Consider the following 23,327-nt stretch of genomic DNA (forward strand, 5'->3'; position numbering starts at 1 on the left):
CGACTAGTGAGCTTGAACCACCAACCTTGTAGTTCAAACAGCTTTACAGTCTGGCTCATTAACCCACAGTGCCACACCAGGACTCCTATTAACAATTAGAGAGATGTAAATTGAAAAAACAATGAGATGACATCTCACTCCAGCTTTCATAGCAAAATTAAAAACTCAAAAGTAAACAACAGAACACAACAAATGCTGGAAAGACTGTGGAGAGACTGGAACCCTCATACACTGCTGTGGGACTGCAAAATGGTGCAATCGTGGAAAATAGTGAGCAGAGCATGGTGGCTCCATATGATAAGCACAGGACTGCAAGCAAGGTTTGCAGTTTGAGCCCACCAGCTGCTCCACAAGGAACAAGATAAGGCTTTCTGCTCCAGTGAAGATCTAAAGCCTCAGAAACCCTATACAGGGTCATTATGAGTCAGAAGTGATTTGGCAGCACTGAACAACAACAACATCATTGTGAAAAACAGTGTGATGCTTTCTCAAAAAGTCAGAAACAGAAATACCACATGACATCATATCCTTCTTATTGGAATATACCCCAGAGAAATAAGATCTATGACTAGATCTTATTTGATTGAGTTGGTTCTGACCCATAGCAACCTTGTATAGGATTTCTGAGGAGCAACTGATGAGCTTGAACCTCCAACCTTGTGGTTCATACTGACTTTGTAGCCCAGCACATTAACTCACAGTGCCACACCACAACTCACAGGTTAACTTGGGTAAATGGGAAATCAATAAAAGAAAGTTAGTGAAAAATAATGGTAAAAGAAGAAGACAGAGGAAAGAGTGTAAGAGTTGAAGGCAGCAGAGATAAATACTGGTATGTATGTTTTTGTTAGGTGCCATCAAGACAGTACCGACTCATAGTGACCCTATGCACAATAGAACGAAACACTGCCCAGTCCTGAGCCAACCTAACAATTGTTGCCACGCTTGAGCCCATTGATACTGCCACTTTGCCAATCCATCTTACTGGGGGTCTTCCTCTTTTTCTCTGACCCGCCACCTTAGTAAACATGATCTCCTTCTCCAGTGACTGTTCCCTCCTGACAATATGTCTGAAGTACGAGAGACGAGGTTGGCCATCCTGGCCTCCAAGGAGCACTCTGACTGTACTTCTTCCAACACAGACCTGTTGGTTCTTTTGGCAGCCCATGACACTGCAATAGCAGTAATCTAAGAGTAGATGCATGAATAGACACAGACTGAATGGGTACGGGAAGGCAAATGGGAGTATGTTGTTGTTGTTATGTGCCATGGAGTCAGTTCCGACACATAGCAACCCTGCCCAGGGTTTCCGAGGCTATAAATCTTTACGAGAGCAGAAAGCCTCCTCTTTCTCCCACGGAACAGCTGGTAGTTTCAAACTGCTGACCCTGAGGTTAGCAGCCCAATTCATAACAACAATGCTACCAGAGCTCCTAAGTGGGAAGTATACCCACAAGTATATATAGGTTTGACAGGCTATTTGTACATGGTACTCATCTTTGCTGAAAATATACTCATGAATGTAGGGGCAAATTATGAAAACTTCTTAGAACCTTCATCTAGAGTGAATGAATGGCTGGGCCTGGTGCCCCAGACCATTTTTACATCCTACACCATGGTCAATTAGCATAATTTAATTTACAAAGACAATGTGCTACATCCTACTTTGCTGAATAGTGACTGGGTCTTGAAAGCCCACAAGTGCCCATCTAAGGTGTAACTATTGATCTGTTCCTGAGAAGAGAAAGAAGTTTGATGAAAATCAAAGATACATAGAAATGTGAGCATCAGTCTCCATGCCTCTGAGGCCAGAAAATTAAATAGTGCCTGGCTACCAGTATCACCTGCTCTGCAGGTGATCGCATTAGAAGTTGTTGAATAGAGCGGGAGATAAATGTGGAACAAAACTTAAAATCATGAAAGATGCAGACTTACGTAAACTCAAGACTTTGGCCTTTTTAGTTACTCTTTAGGTCTGAAACTGAACTCATCCCTGTGACTCAATTTTCAGTCTATCACCTAGATTCATCCATGGCTAAGCTCTTGCCACATTTCATTACTCTTTTCTAATTATTGATTGAGGTACTCCTGTTTATAGTTAAGTGTGAAGACTGATTTGTCCACATGTGTTGTTCTGTGGGATGGAGTTGCAGGTGGGAAGAACAGATAGAAGGTACAGACTTGAGGCTGTAGACCAAGGTCTTGATTTTCTCATGGTGCCAGTGTGAAATTCCAAGGATCTGAGAATTATATGGAGTCCTGATGTGGTGCTGTAGGATAAGCACTTGATGGTAAGGTTGGTTTGAGCCTCAAGGACGGAGGTTCAAACTCACCAGCCGATGCTTAGAAACCCTATACAGGGTGGCTTTGATTCAGAGCCGACTTGATGACACTTAGCAACAGCATCAACAACAAGAATCATATATTTGAACATAGGTACTCAAGGCATTATTAAAGTATATTTTTCAAATAAGAGGGTATGAAGGGTATTGATTCCCTAGATTGGTTTGTAATGTTTAAATCTCAAATTGTGAGCTATGAATGTTTCCATCTATTCTCCAGTCCAGAAAAGTTAGGAAGGAGAAACTAGACACTGCTTTTATATAAATTTCATTTGTATATAGACACTGCTTTTTTTCCCCCATCACATTACCATTGGCCAAAACTGAGTTAACACTGTAAAATAGAATTAGCAAAATAAAACTTTGAAAATCATAAATTTAAGTTCAATTTAAAAGCTATGTATGAAATAATTTAAAGTTTACATACTAAAGTAAAAGCACCTATTTTCTGGTAAAGAACCTTAAACTATGCATTATTTGTCTTTTGAATTTCAGCTGTGATTACCCATTTTTATTTGGAACTGCTTATCACAAAAGCACTTACCCAAGAAGACTGCTTCAGACAAGTGTATTTTTCAAATCTGACACTGGAGGGTGCTCTTTACTTTAAAGAAGTGGGAAGAGTTTCCACTTCACCAAATACTCTGGTTTAATTGCTTTCAATAGATTGGTGCCCCTGGCATCTGTTTTCCTCTAATTCAACCTATTTCAAGATGTGCAAATTCAAAGCCTCTGGGAGCCAGGCAGGCAATGTAGAGGGAAGAAAGCAAGGTGTAAGAAAAATCAACAGTCAGAATGTAATAAAAATGTAGTTATTTTTACTGAACTATTGGCACTGTGTGTAATGCAACACAAGCATGTGTGATATTGGAAATTATGTTTTTAATCAGATTTTGAAAAATACAAACTGGAATGTAGGCATAATTAATTATTCATTTTCTTTCCATTATTCATAATTGTTCATTGGGAACTGGAAACCCATTACCTTTACATCTGCACCAAAAAATAAATGTCACAACTTAACATTTGGCAATATAATATATAATAGAGATTCTGGTTTGTATCCTTTAAATGGTTATAGTGTTTAATTTGACTGTTGTGTCAAGGAAATAATGTAGGCACTATTCACCAGAAATAGAAACTTTGCACAATGGTTTTTATATTTAGGATTTGATCAAACAATTAATTAACTCTCCCCTAATGTAAAGGAGCTCTGGTAGCGTAGTGGTTACGAATCGGGCTGTGAGCCTCAAGGTCAGCAGTTCGAAACTACCAGCGGTTCCGTGGTAGTTTCGGAAACCCTGTGTAGGGTCGCTATGAGTCGGTCGCTATGAGTTTCGGAAACCCTGTGTAGGGTCGCTATGAGTCGGAACCGACTCCACGGCACTTAACAACAATAACATTTCTGAGATATTTGTAGAAATCTGGTATTCTTATGATGGCATATTGTTTTTTTCAGCATTATATTGCTTTCCTGCTCAGTTATTCCTATTTGCAATTCTTCACCCTGATAATCAATACTAATTATAAAAATTAACCATGCTGGTAAATTTTCAGATTTTTATTTTCTGAATTAAATTTTCATTTCCTCAGTTGGGACATATAGTTCAATCTCTCCCTTTTGTTTTTGGAAATTGATTTCAGTAAATAGGATCATAATTTTGGATAAATACTCATGCATACTTCTCTGAGCACTAGTTGAAATATTCAAATGAGTTGTACTGTCAACAAAAAAAGGCTTAAGTTTTTTTTAAATCTATGATTTTGTTAGGAACTGAGGTTGAGATTGTTCATTGAATGGCATGGACGTGTTATCTTCTTTTACTTCTCGTGGGCAGCATATGACAAGTGTTGTTGTTGTTATTATTAAGGGTCGTCCAGTCAGTTCCGACCCACAGCGACGCTGTATAGGGTTTCCTAGGAGCAACTGGTGAGCTTGAACCGCCGACCTTGCGGTTCAGATGACTTTGCAGTCTAGCGCATTAATCCACAGCGCCACACCAGGACTCCATAGGACAAGTAAAACACCTAAAATTCATGTATAGTCGATTACCATACTTTGCATTTTACTTACCAAGTAAAGCACTGATGTCTTTGTAATTTGAAGCTTAGTTATTTATCTAGCATATGGTTTTAATTATCGAGTCTGTAATGTGTCCATTTCTAACTTTTTCGCACAGAATAATTTCCGGTTACGAGTTGGGCTGCTAACCTCAAGGTCAGCAGTTCGAAACTACCAGCAGTTCCACCGGGAGAAAGATGAAGCTTTCTGCTCCCGTAAAGATTTACAGCCTCGGAAACCCTATGCAGGGTCACTATGGGTTGGACTCGACTCCACAGCACACCACCGCCCACCAGTATTTCCGGTGAGTCATGTAATGATGAATTGCTTTTTTTTCTCATATCTCATGAACTTATTTTAATTTTATTTAACTTCAGTCTGAATTTGCATAGGAGCAATCGATGGTTTGTTCTACAGTCTGCCCCTGAGCTTGTTTTGGCTGATGATATTAAGCTTTTCCATCATCTCTTCCCACAGTTACAGTCAATCTGATTCCTGGTTATTCCATATGCATAGCCACCTTTGCTGTTGTTGTGCAAAATTGTATTATGCTATCTCTGGCATCATTTCTATCATTAAGACCATATTTTCTAATGACTACCAATCCCTCTAGGTTTCTACCCTTCACATTTCAAACATCATTAATTATTGATGCATCTTGATTGCATGTTTGATCAAGAAATTGGTAGAGTTTTTCAATTTCATCATCACTGACTTTAGCGGTTGGTGCATAAATTTGGATTATAGTGTTATTAACTGATATAACTTGTATGAGATATATGAATAAGAGACACACAAGTGAGTTCAACTGAGAACAGCTAAGCAGGACCCAAACCTGAAGAACAACACATCTGAACATGGCCCAAGCTGAAATGCTGTAGGATCATGAAATAAATGAATAATTCTTGTTTGAAGTCACTAAATTTGGGACAAATTGTTAGCAGAGTTAGTAACTGAAGTGACTTTTCAAAATACACTGTTGGCAAAATCAAGTTTTTACTACCATCTTAATTCTTAATGAATGAAATAAACATAATAATCTAGGCAGTATTGTTTATGTTTGTATTCTTATCAGTTGCAATAGAAAAATGCCGTCAATTAGCTAAATTTTTTACACACTTATTCTTTCAGTTTGAAGTCATATTTTCAACTTCTGGAATGTCAGCTAACACTCAATTTTGATCAGGAGAAGAACTGTTCCTTAAGATTTCCAAGGCTATAAATCTTTATGGGAATAGAAAGTCTCATCTTTCTCCCACAGAGTGACTGATGTTAATAAACATTCTTTTTGTATGCGGTTAAGTAAAAAAAAGTATTGCTACTAGGGTTCTACTTCATGTATGCACAGGTTTGTTCCAAACAAAACATGTCTAAACATGTATCATCTATCAGTGGATGGTTGCAGACGAGTTCTTTTAATAGTATACTTGTCTAAGTCTTGTTAGAGTGCTTTCCAAAAAATGGTACAAACAAAGCAGTGACTTCCAAGGGGATCAGCTGGACTAGTTAAATCCAAAGCAAAGAAATCAGTTCAGAAGACGATTTTTTCAGATTCCTTGATAGGAGAATTAACCTCAATAGATTTTCTTTTGAAGTACGGGACGTATAGGACGATCAAAGCGGTTTATTAGAAAGAAGTTTTGGTGTCTTTATTTTTTAGATCTCAGTATTTTATTCAAGTTTTATTTTGTTGTTGTTGTTAAGTGCTGTCGAGTCGGTTCCGACCCACAGGGAGCCTGTATAGGGTTTCCAAGGAGGAGCTGGTGAGCCTGAACTGCTGATCCTGCAGTTCAAAAGGCTTTGCAATCTGGCTTATTAACCCACAGAGCCACACCAGGACTCCTAAGTTTTATTTTGTTGTTGTTAAGTGCTGTCGAGTTGGTTCCGACCCATAACGACCCTGTATAGTGTTTCCAAGGAGCAGCTGGTGAGCTTGAACCACTGACCTTGCAATTCAAAGTGATGTTAATTACAATATTTGAAGGGGAGGATTGAATTTCATACAAAATGGAAGAATTTGAATTGTGCCTATTAAATGGCTAAAAAATATGTTAAGTGATGAGTACAACTGAAGTCCAGCTTAGATTGTAAGTGCTGTCACCAAGTGATTATAGTAAGAGAGCCCCTTCCCAGCTTGCAGCTAGAGTTCTTGGAGTATTTCATACTCTGGTGCAAGGCACAAAACCACACAGGAGCAGGAATTCAAGTCCTGGATATTGGCTTCATCTCATCCACCCTCACCACCCCAAAATGGCACACACAAAAATTACTTACCACACCCTATAGACTACTTTGGATATGGAGAGGAGATGGACTGGGGTGGAAACAGGTCATAAAAATCTGTCTAAAATGTCCCTTTCAGATGAGTTTGTACACACCCCCAAGCAAGGAGCTTCTTCTCATTTAAGGTTAGGAAAGCAAGGTTCAATTCTCAGTAAATCATTCATTCATTCATTTACTCAATATAAATTTACAAAGTGCTTCCAATTGTCTCCATTTCTAGACAAAAAAAAAAAAGGCATCTGACATCTCTAGAGGGACCACAAAATTCCCCTCAAAGTCTACAGCTGAAAGAGTCTTCTGGAACTGGGTTTCTTCTATACCTCTGAAAGGATAGCACTTTAACGCTGAATCATTTTAACTTGGAGGTCTGACATGATATTGAGCACTGTTTGCATCCCAGACACACAACATGAAAACGTACACTACAATTCTGAAGGTAGTTGTGCTGCAAATCCTTTAAATAGTTGCACAGTATTCACTCACGTTTGAAATTCCAGTCCTAGACCAAGCTTGTGGCCACCAGCATTGACATTCTTCCCATCTAGCAGAGCTGACAATGTCAGTTTGATACCTGGCTTTAGGGTCTGAGTTTATCCTAAACTTACCAGGCAGGAATTATTCCCTTTTGTTGAGAAGCAGGTGTCAGGGTCCATCTGATATTTGGCTCTGATTCTGAAGTGAGTGTTACTATTACCTGCTGTCCAGGTGAGACTGACAGGAGTCTCCTACTTCTTAGTCACCTTCTGGTAAATGGAGCCATCAAACTTGTCCCATCATTCATATTAGTCTGAAGCTGAAATGTATCCATCTTGAGCCCAACCACAATGTTGTTCTGAGTCACTCAGGACTTGACAGTCTCAAAATTCATCTGGTAGCCTACAGCCAACCCTTATAACCGCACAACAGCAATCTGGATGGAAAGCCTGGTAATGTCAAAATCCACATTGATGTGCTCTCACTTATGCCCTAGCTTGATTTTAGCATTCCCCTCCCCACCCCCACCCCCCAGTGTTAGGTAAGAAGAATAAGTCAAAGGTCAATTTAAGTCCCTGTGTAAACTCGTCCTCCACAGTAATCTCAGTGCCTAGCATATTATCAGTGTTCCAGTTCTTCGTAAATGCCAATGCATATTCGGTCCATCTGTACTTGGCTTTCAGACTGCCTGTCACTTTGGTGGTCTCAGTGTTGGTTGACGCTGAGCTTGAAAAATCCTGTCCATTCTCAGATTTTGTTTTCAAATCAAGTTTTATTAAGTCAAATCCATAGTCCTTGGTGAAGACATCCCTTGCAGATTTGCCAAGGTTAATGTATGTGGGAGGCAGTAGCAGCAGAGGATGACAGAAGTTTAAGAAACTTGAAAACTGCATTGGTGGGAAATAAGCCATGATCGTTGCTCTAAGAAAGGATTGTTTTCTATCCTGGTGTGACACTGTAGGATCAGCATTGGAATTCAAACTGCAAGGTCAGCAGTTCAAAACCACCAGCTGCTCCTCAAAAAGTATACAGGGTTGTTATGAGTTGGAACTGATTCTACAGCACTTAACAATAACAACAGTGGCCCAGTGCTAAGCATAGGGCTGCTAATCATAAGGTTGTGTCTGTAGGACTTACACTGTCGGTGTGAACCTACAGCGCCACATCTACCTACTTCTTTGAAAGTATCAAGGACTATTCTCTAAGAATTTCATTGGGAAACTTTACCCCAGCTATCATACAGCCTTGATTTTACCCCTCCAAATATCATTTTAATCTCCAAATTTAAAAAAAACTTGGAAAATGAACATAATTTGAGTCCCATGTGGATGCTAAAACTGCCTTTTTGATGGGGTATAAATTTAAAAGCACAGAATTATATGGGGAAAGAGTTAGAGGAATGGAAACAACAACTTTACAAGTGTATGATCCTAGATGAAGGATATATTGACAAACAATAAATTCACATTTTGATATTTTTGTTTAATAAAAGATTTTGTGATTTTGTAGCAGTAGTTTTTGGCTTATCCTTGCAGGTTTGACCTCTGATTTTTTATGCTTTGAAAAATTTTATTTTATTTAATACATAACTGTATTTTATAGTTGTTATTGTGCAAGTGCCATTGAGTCGATTTTGACCCATAGCGACCCTGTATAAGTGCTTCCAAGGAGCAGCTGATGAGCTTGAACCACCAACCTTGTAATTTAAATGACTTTGCATTCTGACGCATTAGCCCACAGTACCACAGCAGGACTAGTAGCAATACTTAAACTATGAATACTAAAATAATGAAGCTCAGTTATTTTTATTTTTCAGCCCATTAAGTTCTCCAACATGTATCCTTATCCTGCCATAACTCTTGCTCTAATTTGTCCCAGAGTGGTGCCTTTATTTGTATTCAGTCTTGAAGATACACATTTTGGTATATTTATGAGACAGATTCAAAAAGTTCATAGAAAATGCAATTAAGAGACAATGGAATTTTTAAACAAAGTTTTTGAAACCCTTTTGTATGTGTATACAAATGAATTGTTGTTAATATGCTGTTGATTCCACTGAGTAGATTTCACCTCAATGCAATAGTACATGACAGAGTAGAACTGCTCTCTAATGTTTCCGAGGCTTTAAATTTTTACAGGAGTACACTGTTTCTTTGGTGGGTTTGGACTGCCAAACTTATGATTAGCAGCCCAATGCTTAGCACTGGGCCACTGTTGTTATTGTTAAGTGCCGTAGAATCAGTTCCAACTCATAACAACCCTGTATACTTTTTGAGGAGCAGCTGGTGGTTTATGAACTGTTGACCTTGCAGTTTGAATTCCAGTGCTGATCCTACAGTGGCACACCATGAGTCTCCACTGGGCCCCTAGAACTCTCTCTATATATGTGGCTGCTAACAATAAGGTTTTGGTTCAAACCTATCAGTCACTCCATGGGAGAAAGATGCAAGTTTCTGTTTGCTTGGCCTTGGAAACCCTAAGGAGCAGTTCTACTTTGCTCTATGGGGTTGCTATGAGTCAGAATACAGGGTCTCTAATGAGTCAAAACTGATTCAGTGGCACGTGACAACAACTTGTCTCTCAGTTTGCCTTTCTGTGGTGGATTGGATGTTGCTGTGATGCTGGAAGGTGTGCCACTTGTTTGCTAAATATCAGCAGGGTCACCCATGGTGAACAGGTTTCAACAGACTATCCAGACTAAGACTAGGAATAAGGAGAGGCAGACTACCTCTGAATGGTTAGCCATTGAAAATGTTATGAATAACAGCAATAGAATATTGCCTGATGATTGTTGTTGTTGTTGTCAAGTGCCGTCGAGTCAATTCTGACCTATAGTGACCCTGTATAGGGTTTCCAAGGAGCATCTAGTGAGCTTGAACCTTGCAGTTCAAACGGCTTTGCAGTCTGGCGCATTAACCCACAGCGCCACACCAAGCTTGAAGATTACACCAGAAGATTGTCAGCTATAGTGCCAGAAGATGAGTCCCTCATGCTGGAAGGCACTCAAAATATGACAGGTGAAGAACTGCCTTCTCAAAGTAGAGTTGAATATAATTACATGAATAAAGGAAAGCTTTGAGGGCCTTATTTGCTGATGAGTCACAACTCAAAATGAGAAGAAACCACTACAAATATCCATTAAAAATCAGAATTTCAAATGTATGAAATATGAATCTAGTAAAATTAGAAGTTGTAAAATATGAAATGGAATGCATAAAGATCATCATTCTGGGCATCAGTGAGTTGAAATGGACTGATATTGACTATTTTGAATCTGGGAATCACACTGTTTACTATGGAGGGAATGACAAATTCAAGAGTTGCATTCATAACCAAAAAGAACATTTCAAGATCTATCTTGAAGTACAATGCTGTCTGTAATAGGATAATATGCTTACAAGGAAGACTAGCCTATATCACTATTCAAATTTATGCTCTAACAACTAAAGTCAATGACGGTGAAATGAAAGAATTCTACCTATTTCTTCAGCTGGAAATTGATCAAACTTGCAATCAAGATCCATTGTGATAACTGGTGATTGGAGTGTGAACAATGAAAACAAAGAGGAAGGCTCAGTATTGAAAAATATCACCTTAGTGATAGAAACTATGCTCTAGATTACATGATAGAATTTTGCAAGACCAATGACTTATTCATTGCAAAAATATTTTTTAACCAATACAAAAGACCTTCCAGATGGAATAAACAGGAATCAAATTGACTACATCTGTGGGAAGAGAGGGTGGAGAAGCTCAATATCATCAGCCAAAACAAGTCCAGGACAGACTGTGGAAAAGAAAAGCAATTGTTCATATGTAAGTTCAGGCTGAAGCTGCAGAGCCAAAATACGACTGTGAATATATCCCAACTGAGTTTAGAGACCATCTCAAGAAAAGATTTGACACATTAGTGACTGAAGAATAGAAGAACTGTGGGATGGCTTCAAGAACAGCATACAGGAAGAAATTTTTTTAAAAGTTCATTAAAAAGGCAAGAAAAAAAAAAAAAGACAAAAATGGATACCAGAAGAGACTTTGAAAATTGCTTTTAAGTGAAGAAAAATTAGAGAGAATGGAAGAAATGAGGAAGTAAAAAAAAAAAAACTGAACCAAAATTGCAAAGGACAGTGCAAAAAGACAAACTAATGTATTACAATGAAATGTGCAAAGAACTAGAATTAGAATATCAAAAGGGAAGAACATGCTCAGGATTTCTCAAGCTGAAAGAACTGAAGAGAAAATTGAAGCCTCCAGTTGCAATATTAAATAATTCTATGGGCGGAATATGTGATTGCCAGATAATACGTCTAGTGTGACGCTATAGGATAAGTACAGGACTACAAGGTCAGTGAATTGCAAGGTCAGCAGTTCAAACTCACCAGCTGCTTCTTGGAAACCCTATACTGAGTCTCTATGAATTGGAACCAACTCGACAGCACTTAACAACAATCGGCAAACTATTGAAGGATTCAGAAAGCATCAGAAGATGCTTTGTAAGGAATTCAAAATCTCTGTACCAAAAACAAATGCTCAGTACTCAATCATTTATAGAGATAGCATATGATTAACCAATAGTACTGAAGGAAGAAGTCAACGCTGTACTGAAGGCATTAGCCAAAAGAAAGGCTCCAAGAACTGACAAAATGAATATAAATTGAAATCTGTCAACAAACTGATGCAGCATTGGAGGCTCTCACTCATCTATATTAAGACATTTGGAAGACAGCTACCTGGACAACCAACGGGATCCATATTTGTGCCCATTACAAAAAGAGGTGACCCAATAGAATGTGGAATTCTTCTAACAATATCGTTAGTATTACATTCAAGTAACATTTTGGTGAAGATAATTCAAAAACAGATGCAACAGTACATCTACAGGGAAATGCCAGAAATTCAAGCAGTATTGAGAAGAGAATGTGGAGTAAAGGACATCATTGCTACCATCAAATGGATCTTGGCTGAAAGCAGAGAGATGTTTACTTGTGTTTTATTGATGGTGCAAAGTCTTTCAACTGTGTGGTTAATGACAAATGTATGGTAATTGTGAAGAATGGATATTCCAGAACACTTAATTGTGCTCATGAGGAACCTGTGCATATAGACCAAGAGGCAGTTGCTGGAACAAAACACAGGGACAATGAATGGTTTTAAATCAGGAAAGTTCTGAACCACAGTTGTATTCTTTCAGCATACTTATTCAGTTTATATGCTTAGAAAATAATCAAGAAGTTGAAGAAGAACATGGCATCAGGATTGGAGGAAGAGTCATTAACAAACAACCTTTGATATGCAGATGATACAACTTTGCTTGCCAGAAGAGAAGATAACTCAAAATACTTACTGATGAAGACCAGAGACTTCGGTATGGAAAGTGCAAAAAATGTCAGTTTGAGGACTAATGGTGCACTTGACCTAAGTCATGGTATTTTCATTTGTCTCATATACATGTGAAAGTTGGAATATGAACAAGGAAGAACGTGAAAGAATCGATGTCACATGCAACTCTCTTCTTAAGTCTACTGGGAGTAAAACTTTTTCCCATTTGAGGTGGCAAATTGCACCTGTCACTTAGTTTCAGTACTGGGGAGACAACAGGGAGTGGTAAAGACTGTGATCAATTGGAGAACACATGCTCCATTCAAGAATATTATTATGAGGTCTAAAGATCTGCTTTTTCCTGATCTTCCAACTTTTTAAGAGAAACTCAATACTTATATTTTTATGTGAAATATCCGGATTTATAAATTGCAACTAACTTAAAAATAAATATAAACACTGTGTGTGCCAACAGTGTTAATTAAATGAATATGTGTATGTAGAAATTTTATATTTCCTCTAAGGCCAATGAACAAAGTGGCACCCTTATTCTCAATTCTTTTGATCTAGTTCCTGACAATTAGATTGAGTTTCTGCCTTGAAGAACTCCAGAATAAAAACAAACATAGTAAGAGCCCAGCATAAGTATTTGGTTGCCAGTGCTGGCTTAAGGTTATTTTGGTTGGTGGGAATTAAGGATGGTATGAGTTAAGAAAGAAACAAAAAGAAATGGATTCTTCCGTGTGATTATTAACTCATTCTGTCAACTATATTGTTTTATAAGGATCACAAAGCACATCTAATTAAAAAAAAAAAGTCAATTTCAGAGTAGAAATTAAAGAGTCAAGTCTTTGGCTGATCAATCATAGAAGTCTGTGAATGGAACATACAGAATCCAGGAACTGTGAGATTCATGCTTTTTCTGTATCCTAGGATTTTCCAGACAGGAAAAGAACAAAGTGTGCATAGGTGTGTGTGATTGTAGTGATGAGATATGGAGTATTTCAGCATACCATATACAAATAATTTCAGTTATCTTTGGGGCTGAGACTAGCCAGCACTTGGTACTCTTGGGAAGATAGTGGAATATAAATAGTATCACTGACTTGGAAAATCTTGATGCCCTAAAACTGGTGTCAGGTTTGTAGTTATTGAGGTTCCTGTGAGGTTAGGATGAAAAATGTGTAGGAAGTATTTGTCTGAAGAAACAGATCCCCATAGATGTGCTCTGAAACATAAGAAAGGAAATGAGGGCATAGGACTGACTCATCAGATGTCTAGGATCTTGTCTTTAGTGGATTCTTGTGTATGGGTGTATGTATGCATGTTTAAATGTTTTGGGTACAATACACTCTTCCTATTAACACTTTAATTTATTTCTAGGTGAACTTACCTGATGTATGGTCTGGGTATAAAGTAGTGCATTCTCTCATTACAAAAGTTGAAGCAGCAAGATTCTTCTATTCCCCAGTTAGAGGATGAACATAAGACTTAGGCTTTCTCAGACAGATCTCTATCCAGGGACTTGGTAATTTGAGTTAGTGACACAAGGCTTTGAGTCATTATTGTGGATGGGTTAATGTGTGGACCATACTGTTTCTGAACCATACCATGGCATTTGCTATTGTTTTCTACTGCTTGAGCTTCCAAACTCTCTTACTCAAAGCCTGGGACTACAATTTCCACTGATATCCTTCCAAGAATCTATCTCCTTTCAAAGAGTCAGGATTAGTTTCTATTGCTAGACCCAAGAATCCTGACTGAAATAGTCTCTAAAACTTGGAAGATGATACAGGCTTTCTTCAGGGTACTACTCCCATGGTTAGAAGTTCTATACATATATGTACCTGTGCTTGAGATCCAGTGTGAAAAAATATCATGGCAGCAACACAAGTAAAAATTACTAGCTATCTACTGACAAGTTATTTTTGAATTGTCTATAAAGGAAGCTATTTCCCATAATGATGGTAATAACAGTGATGGTAATATTAAAATGTCCATTTTATTGTATACCTTCTTGGCAACAGGTATGTCTTATAAGCAGCTCATTCAATTTTCCAACACCCAATGAGACTATTCTTATTTTATAGATAAGATTACTGATGTGCAGAGAAGATAATACGCTTCTAAAGTCAGACAACTGCTAAATGGCAGTCAGAATTCTTATCTAGTCCCTCATTTTTTGCTCTGTCTTTGAAAAACAGAAGAAGAGGATATTCCAAAATGAATCTAATGGACCTCGTGTCCTTATGCTTAAGTCTCTGCAATGAATCTTTCCAACCAGCTATCCTCAGACCTACATCTTGCTTTTAGATATGTTTTATCCTCTGATAGGCACACATCAGGAATTTTAGGACTAAAGCACAATGCTCTTACTCTAAATGTGTCCTCTGTGCGTGTGAAACTAGATTGCCCTTTGAGACTCTACTTCACCCAGGGCACTTCATTGTTTTCCGTGCTCTCACTTCTCCCTCGGCTCCTACCCTCTCCGCCTTATGGACTCCTTCTCTCTTTCTTCTTCACCTTCTTCCTCCTATAACTTCTTCTTTGTCTTCTTTATCTACGGTCTCTGTGCATGGCATTTGTATTATTTCTGAAGCAACCAGGGGATATTTTGACCCATTATTTTTCAAGATTTATTTTTTCCCTTTGTTTTCAGAACTATACCTGTCTTAGTTATCTAGTGGTGCTAGAACAGAAATACCACAAGCGAATAACTTTAACAAACAGAAATTTATTCTCTCATAGTTTAGAAGATTAGAAGTCCGAATTCAGAGTGCCAGCTCAGGAGAAAGGTCTTTTTCTCCTTTCAGCATCTTGAGGTCCAGCATTCCTTGAAGATCCCCATGTATTTTGTCATTAGTTTTTCTCTGTATCTAGGAGTTTCACAATACAGGGACCCCAGATCCAAAGAACACACTGCACTCCTGATATTTCTTTCTTGGTGATGTTAAATCTCTTTCTCTGCTTACTTCTCTTTCCTTTTATCTTTGTTAAGTAAAAGGTGTTGAAGACAACACTCCAGTAAAATTTCCCTCATATCAGATCAGGGCTGTGATGAAATTCAGGGTGATACATCCCACCCTTAATCCTCTTATTGATTTACCACATCAGATCATATCATGGATGATCATTAAATAACTCCCATATTACATCATTATATAACAGCCAAACCACAGAGAATCATGGTACATTCAAACTAATACATACTTGGGGCGGGGGCCAGACACATTTCAATCCATGAAACACCTAGAATCTAGTCAGCCTATAAAAATTTCTGGCAACTTCACAAGAACCTAAATTTTTTTCTGCAATAAGGGCAAAGGGGCTGATGGTGGTATATGGTTGGATGTGGGGGTGAGGATGAGGAGAATAGGAACAGTTTGTGCTATTTGGTACGTTAGGGACTCTGACAATTCTGATGTAAAAGAAGAAGAGAGGCCTGTCTCTGCCTTTAAGGACACTTGTAGTAAATTGTCCTGCAAAGTTAGATTCATATTCATCTCACTTATTTTACACTTATTGCACAAAAGCCTTATTTTACAACTATTTGAAATTTCTAAGAGTATGGATTACTTATGGAATTAGAATTGGTAGCTATGCAAAATGTTCTAGAAGAATATTCACTATGTTCTTTTTCAACCTGCTTGAAAGAAAAAAAGTTTTTCTTTTTCTTTGAAATTGATGTCAAGTTGCAAGTCAATAGAGAAACTCTATCAAGAATTGTTTGCTTGTATTTTTTGAAAGGGGGAGTAGAGTATACTGAGTAAGGAAGGGGGTTCATTTGCTAGAACCATAATGGCTATAGGATAATTTTTCATATAATTAAACTCCATTAATATGCTACAGCTATATTTATGTAGCATATATAGATATGCTAGAAACATACCATTAATGCAAAGACTGATCTCAATATTTTATTGTCACTAGTTTCATTATTCCAGTTAGGAATTACTTTATTAGTATGTTTAATTTGTTTACATTAGTATGTTTAATTTATTACACTCATCTTATGAGGCAGATCATAAAGATATATATGATCATTGAAATGAAAGTATAAATAGATCATATATGTAGGGAATAGGAAGTAGAATTAGAACATGGACACATATTCTAGAAAGTTCTGTATAATATATAAAGTGTATTGGTTTTGATTTTGGTGCTGTAGGATAAGCAATAGACTGCTAAGCAAAAGGTCTGCAGTTCAAACCCACCAGCCACTCCTTGAAAAACTTATACAGACAGGGTCACTAAGAGTTGAAACTGACTCAATGACACTTAATAACAACAATATTAGCTTTGGTTTTCTTTTGACCAAAACAAAGCAGGAAAGGCAATTAATGATAGGATCTGCTGTTTAGAGATGGTGTTAAGGATAGTTGAATCTTGTTCTAGCATGAAGATTAACAATTACTGACAGGGACTCTGATTTTTGATGAGCATGATTGTATCTAAGGAACCCTGGTGGCACTGTGGATTAGGTGTTAAGCTGCTAACTGCAAAGCCAGTGGTTCAAATCCATCTGATGTTCTGTGAGAGAAAGACCAGGCTGTCTGTGTCCATAAAGATTTACAATCTCAGAAACTCTCTGTAGGATTGCTATGAGTCAGAATTGACCCAACGACAGTAGGTATGGTTTGGTGGTTTTGTTGATTGGGTTTATATCTATTTGTCACAATTCAACCCAGGGATTATAGTCAAGTCTCCTCTGAAGCAGGTCTGAGGACAGCCTAAGTTTCCTACTCAAGTCTCTTGCTCATGTGAGGACAGCATGTTCCAACTCACATGGGTCCCATCTGAAGCCTTGGTGCTCTGAGTTGAGGCCCTGGGCTATGCTGGTATAACAGTCCATCTTAGCATGGGATGAGTGAAGCACACCAGTGAGGAGAATTGTGAAGATGGCTCTAACAGGCAATCCCTGGTCCTTGAAGAAAATGTAAGCTCTGGGTCATAAACAGTTCATACAAACTAGATAGTCTCATAATTTTCTTTTGCATCATCATGGACCACTGCTTTAACCTCTGCCCTTCCCTGTGAGTCCTTGGCAAGTAATTTTCCCCCTTAGAACAGGTGCTCTTGCGGGAAAGGTACACAGGTAGCTTGGTCCAGACCCTCATAAACCAAAATGTCCACAATTTCTTACTTACTGTAGCTCCCTCTCAATCCCTTTGATTTCTGTCCTGCTGGGGCTCCTAGGGGCTGCCTCTTAACCTCAGAATAGATAACTGACAAATCCTAAAAAGGAAAAAGCTCATGAAGAGAAAGGAAAGTAACATTTACTTGAGGGCCCTCTGTGCCCAGTACACTGATCTAGCTGCTACACTTAAGAATAAGGAATCTTGGGGAGAATCATATAGGGACTCAGACTCACCTTGCTTTTTGGATGCATTTGTGAGTGCCCTGTTGGGAAAGAAAGACAAGGAAGCAGTGAACAACAAAGAGCCATTACAGCCTTGTCCATAACCTCCATCCACCAAGGCTTAACTTCTTTCCCAGGACAGGGCATAGACCCCAGTAACAGCAGGCTCAGAGAGAGACACAAGCAAAAGAGACTGCATTCTCTCCAGATGTGCAGGGTGATGCTCACTGTCAGGGCTGAGGTAGCAGCAGTCACAGCCCTGAAGGGCTCTGCCAGCAATAGCTCTCCTCACTTAGCTCCAGTAAAGAGGCCATAAGAGCCAGAAACTCCCCAAAGCTTACCTTCCCCATATTGTCTCTGACAGGGTCTCAAAACCTGGGAGTAAATCACATCCTGATACACTGTATTCACTGAAAGAGAAGGCAAGGTCAGGCAGAAGATGGTGGCCAACGGCTTGCACAGGTACTTCTTCGAAAGGCCATAAGTATGCTGTTGTTTTTGTTAGTTCTTGAGTTAATTCTGATTAATGGCACCCCCATAAGTAGCAGAGTACAGCTGCTCACTAGGGGTTTCAAGGCTGTACCTTTTTGGAAACAGATAGTCAAGCCTGTCTTCCAACTCACTTCTATGTGTAGGTTCAAACTGCCAACTTTCCAGTTAGTAGTTGAACACTTAAATTTATTTGCACCACTCTGAGACATAACTATCTTAACACCTCCCAAAGAAGCCTCTGCAGTACCTGTGGTATCAAGCAAACCCCTACAAGCCTTATCTCTGGACTTGTTATCTCCACTTTCTCCCTTCCCCGCCTGGTTCAGTTGTGAAGCCCATACCTAATAGTAGTGCTCACCATTGCTGTACACAGGTTCCAGTTGCTCTGCTGGGTCCGATGAGTTAGAGTGGGCTTGGTCTTCAGAGCCCGGGAAAGTTCCTACAGAGCACAGAAATATTTGCAGTTGAGCCCAAAAGAGGAGAATAAAGGTTGGTGAGAGGACTGAGGGGTAGACAGGATTTCAGGCAATTCAGTACCCAGAAAGGTGCAGGGATTTGCAAGGTTGGTAGCCTGGTGCCTGATATTGCCATGCACTAGGACCATCAGAGGCAATGCCTGAGGCCTGACATGGCTAAGAGGGATCTAGGTTGGGACATCTGAGTTAAATCCCAAGAAAATAAACAACCTGGTTGAACATTTTCATTAACAACATCTCTCATGATCATTTCCTTCAAAGGTATAGCTTATAAAAGAATCTATCATCTTGGGCTAATGTTCTAGAAATGATACTTAACTTTCAGCAATACATAATTTAATCGGGGAAATAAATAAAATTTGGAATTCAAACATTCAAAACCTTTGTATTCTCTGATATGCTTCAAATTTATATCAACAAATTTAAAGGGGCTCTGGAATTCACTTTCCATATATACTGCTGTTGGTCAAAGTGGTTCAGAAGAAGATGCAAACTCTGATTGAGAGAAAGTCTTAGACACATAGGTTGAATGCGGTTTTGAAGAGAGAAAAAAAAAAAAAAAGAATGTATGAGTATTTAAATGAGCATATGTTATCATCATTATAAGGTTTGGCTATATATTCAATGCAGTATTTCTCTTTTGTACCCCCATAATATTGTCTTAAATGTATGTCTTGGTACAGACTGCTGGGTTCCAAACTAGACTTTGTCACATACCAGCTGTATGTCCTGGGCTAAGTTACTCACCATCTGTATGCCTGATTTCCACATAGGTAAGCAATACTCTGTAATGCATTAACATTCTGCCTCTGAGTTGGTTCTGACTCATAACAACCCTTCAGAGGGTCTCCAAGGTTGTAAGTCTTTACAGAAGTAGACAGCCTCTTCTTCTTCCCAAGGAGCAGCTGACAGGTTTGAACTGCTGATTTTGTAGTTAGCAGTTCAGTGTTTATCCTACAGCTCCAACAGAACTCTTTAAACAATACTCTATACAATCAGTTAAGAGACACAAAAAACTTAAAACAGTGGCTGATAAATAGTAGGTGCTTTGCTAAAGATTGATTATTATTATTAGGAAACATAACATTTTGTTATTTTTGAAAGTTGAGTTGGAAGGGCTTTCAGTGAAATCATCTCAGGAATAGTGATACTGGAACTCAAATTCAAAGAAGTAGGAGTTAGGAAGGGGATTTTTGTTGTTGTTAAGCACCATCTAGTCGGTTCCGACTTATAGAGATTTTATGCACAATAGAAGGAAACACTGCCCGGTCCTGTGCCATCCTCACAATTGTTTTTACATTTGAGTCACTTTGTCAATTCATCTCCTCTTTTTCACTGACCCTCTACTTTTCAAAGCATGATGTCTTTGTCCAGGGACTGACCCCTCCTTATAATATGCCCAAAGGTGGTGTTGTTTAGTGCCATTGAGTTGGTTTCAACTCATAGAGACCATATATAGGGTTTCCAAGGAGCAGCTGGTGGGTTCGGACCGCCAACCTTGTGGTTAGTAGTCCAGTGTCTATCCTATAGCACCATACCAGGACTCCTATGCCCAAAGTATTAGAGACTAAGTCTTACCATCCTAGATTGTAAGGAGCATTCTGACTGCATTTCTTCCAAGACAGAGCTGTTTGTTCTTCCAGCAGGCAGTCCTTGGTACTTTCAACATTCTTCACCAACACCATAATTCAAATGCATCATTCTTCTACAGTCTTCTTTATTCATCATTCAACTTTCACATGCATATGAGGTGACTGAAAATACCATGACTTGTCCTCAAATTGATGTCTTTGCTCTTGAATACTTTAAAGAGATCTTTTGCAGCAGATTTGCTTAATGCAATATATCATCTTGGCTACTGCTTCCAAAAATGTTGATTGTGAATCTAAGCAAAATGACAGCTTCAATCTTTTGTCTGTTTATCATGATGGTATTTATTGGCCCAGTGGTGATGATTTTTGCCCTGTTTACATTGAGGAGTAATCCAAACTGAAGGCTGTAGTCTTTGAATTTCATCATTAAGTATTTTAAGTCATTTGTGCTTCCAGAAAGCAAGGTTGTATAATCTTCATATCACAGATTGCTATGAGTATCCCTTCATTCCTGGTGCCACATTCTTCTTTATATAATCCAGCTTCTTGAATTATTTGACCAGCATAAAGATTGAGTAAGTATGGTGAAAGGATACAACCCTGGTGCACAACTTTCCTGATTTTAACCATTCAGCATCCCCTTATTCTGTTCTAACAACTGTCTTTTGTTCTATATACAGGTTCCTTTGAGTATAATTAAGTATTCAAGAATACCCATCCTTTGAATGGTGATCCATAGCTTATCATTATCCACAGAGCTGAAAGCCATTGCATAATCAAGAAAGCATGAGTAAATATCTTTATGATATTCTCTGCTTTCAGCAAAGATCCATTTGATATCAGTAGTGATATCCTTCATTCCACATTCACTTCTGAAACCAGCTTGAATATCTGGTAGTTCCCTGTCTATGTACTGTTGCCATTGTTTTTAAAATTATTTTAAGCAAAATTTTACTTGAAAGTCACATTAATATTATTGTTGGATGATTTCTGCATCTCACTGGGTCACCTCTTTTTAGAATGGGCAGAAATATGAATCTTTTCCAATCATTTGGCCAGGTACCTCCCTTCCAAATTTCTTGGCATAGAAGAGTGAGAACTTCCAGTTCTGCATCAGTTTATTGAAATATTTCAATTTGTGCTCCATAAATTCCTGAAGCCTTGTTTTTCATGGATGCTTTCAGTGCAGCTTGAATTCCATCCTTTAGTATTACTGGTTCTTTATCATATGCTACCTCTTAAAATGATGGAGTATTGACCATTTTCTTGGTCCAGTGACTGTATTCCTTCCATCTTCTTTTGATGCTTTATTCATCCTTCAATACTTTTCCCATGTAGTTGTTGTTGTTAAATGCCATTGAGTAGGTACTTCCAACTCATCGTGACTGTATAGGGTTTCTGAGAAGTGGCTGGTGGGTTGTAACAACTGGCCTTGAACTTAGCAGTCCAGTACTTATCCTACAGCACCACACCAGGCCTCCATGTACAAATACCTTTTTAAGCAACATAACAGACAACTATACACATGGATCGCATCAGATGGAATACACTGGAATCAAAATGACTGCATCTGTGGAAAGAGATGGTAAAGAAGCTCAAAAGAAGGTAAACAGGCAGACTGTGGATCAGACCATCAGTTGTTCCTATGCAAGTTCTTCCTGCATGATATTTTGATGCTATCCCACAACTTTTCTGGTCTCCCGTCATTAGTGTTTAATGCATCAAATCTGTTTTTGAGATTATGTTTTCCCATAAAATTTGCTAGTATTGCAACTCAAGATTTGAATTTTTTCTTCAGTTCTTTCAGCTTGAGAAATGCTGAGTGCATCCTTCCCTTTTGGGTGTCTAACTCCATGTCTTTGTACATTCCACTATCATACTTTGCTTTGTCTTCCCAAGCTGCCCTTTGAAATTTTCTCTTCAGTTCTTGTGCTTCATCATTTCTTCCATTTGATTTAGCTTCTTTATGCTCTAAGGCAAGTTTCAGAGTCTCTTAGAGAATCTATTTTGGTCTTTTCTTTCTTTATAATGCTATTTTACTGTCTTCCTATATGATGTTCTTGATGCCTTCCCACCTCTTTTCTTTAATGTCATTATTAGTGTCTAACACATCAAATCTGTTCTTGAGATGGTCTTCAAAATTCAGTTGGGATATATTGAAGGTCATATTTTGATGCTCATGGACTTGGTTTCCTGAACTTACATATGAGCAATTGATGGTCTGTTCCACAATCTTCCTCCTTGCCTTGTTTTGACTGATGATTACTGAGTTTCTCTAACCTTTCTTCCCACAAATGCAATCAATTTGATTCCTCTGAATGCTGGCTGATGAGATCCATGTATACCATTGCCTTTTATGTTGCTTTAAAAATGTATTTGCAATGAATAGATAAGTTATTAGTCCTGCAAAATTCTATCATATGATCTCCAGCATCATTTCTATCACCATGTCACAGGAATTCTGCTCCAGGAAGGTTCCCTTTGAATTCAGAGAGACCAAAAAAACTGCAAGGGGTGTCAAGAAGGAGATTCATTATACCACTTTATTGTCTCCAAAGGTGACCGGCTGGACAAGCATCTCCCAATGAGAACCTTTCCAGCCTCCCAGTGCTGCCTGACCGATACAGGTAGTAGAACAAAGAAGGCTGCCAACTGTTACATACTTGACTTACATAAGTGGGCAACATGTTGTCTCCAAAGCAGATGGGGTAAAGTTGTAAACAAAGGCACTTAGAAGGCCATTTTCTGAGTAAATAAGGCCATCTACAAGGCCCTTTGGAATCTATTAGATCATTAAGAAGCTATTAGGAAGCTAGTACAAAGCTTTGAAGAAGCGAAGGTCCTGGTAACCAGGCAAGGCCCCAAGAGCATATGTGCATATTTTCCCAACAATCACCAAGGCCATATTTCCCAACTGATGATCCTTCC

The 23,327-nt window shown here is 38.5% G+C and overlaps 1 protein-coding gene and 1 pseudogene across 1 annotated transcript in view; both read right to left on the reverse strand.

Annotated features, from left to right (window-relative positions):
• Positions 1–7,166: 7,166 nt before the first annotated feature.
• LOC102822049 lies at positions 7,167–8,072 on the reverse strand (annotated as a pseudogene).
• Positions 8,073–18,672: 10,600 nt separating this feature from the next.
• The window catches only part of FCRL3 (Fc receptor-like 3), a 173,032-nt gene continuing 168,377 nt past the window's right edge, over positions 18,673–23,327 (reverse strand). Inside the window, 1 exon segment of the mRNA XM_006878204.1 lies at positions 18,673–18,770. Within this exon segment, the coding sequence (XP_006878266.1) occupies positions 18,673–18,770 (98 nt within the window).

This window comes from Chrysochloris asiatica, unplaced genomic scaffold (assembly GCF_000296735.1).
Source record: "Chrysochloris asiatica unplaced genomic scaffold, ChrAsi1.0 scaffold00042, whole genome shotgun sequence".
Classification (NCBI taxonomy): domain Eukaryota; kingdom Metazoa; phylum Chordata; class Mammalia; order Afrosoricida; family Chrysochloridae; genus Chrysochloris; species Chrysochloris asiatica.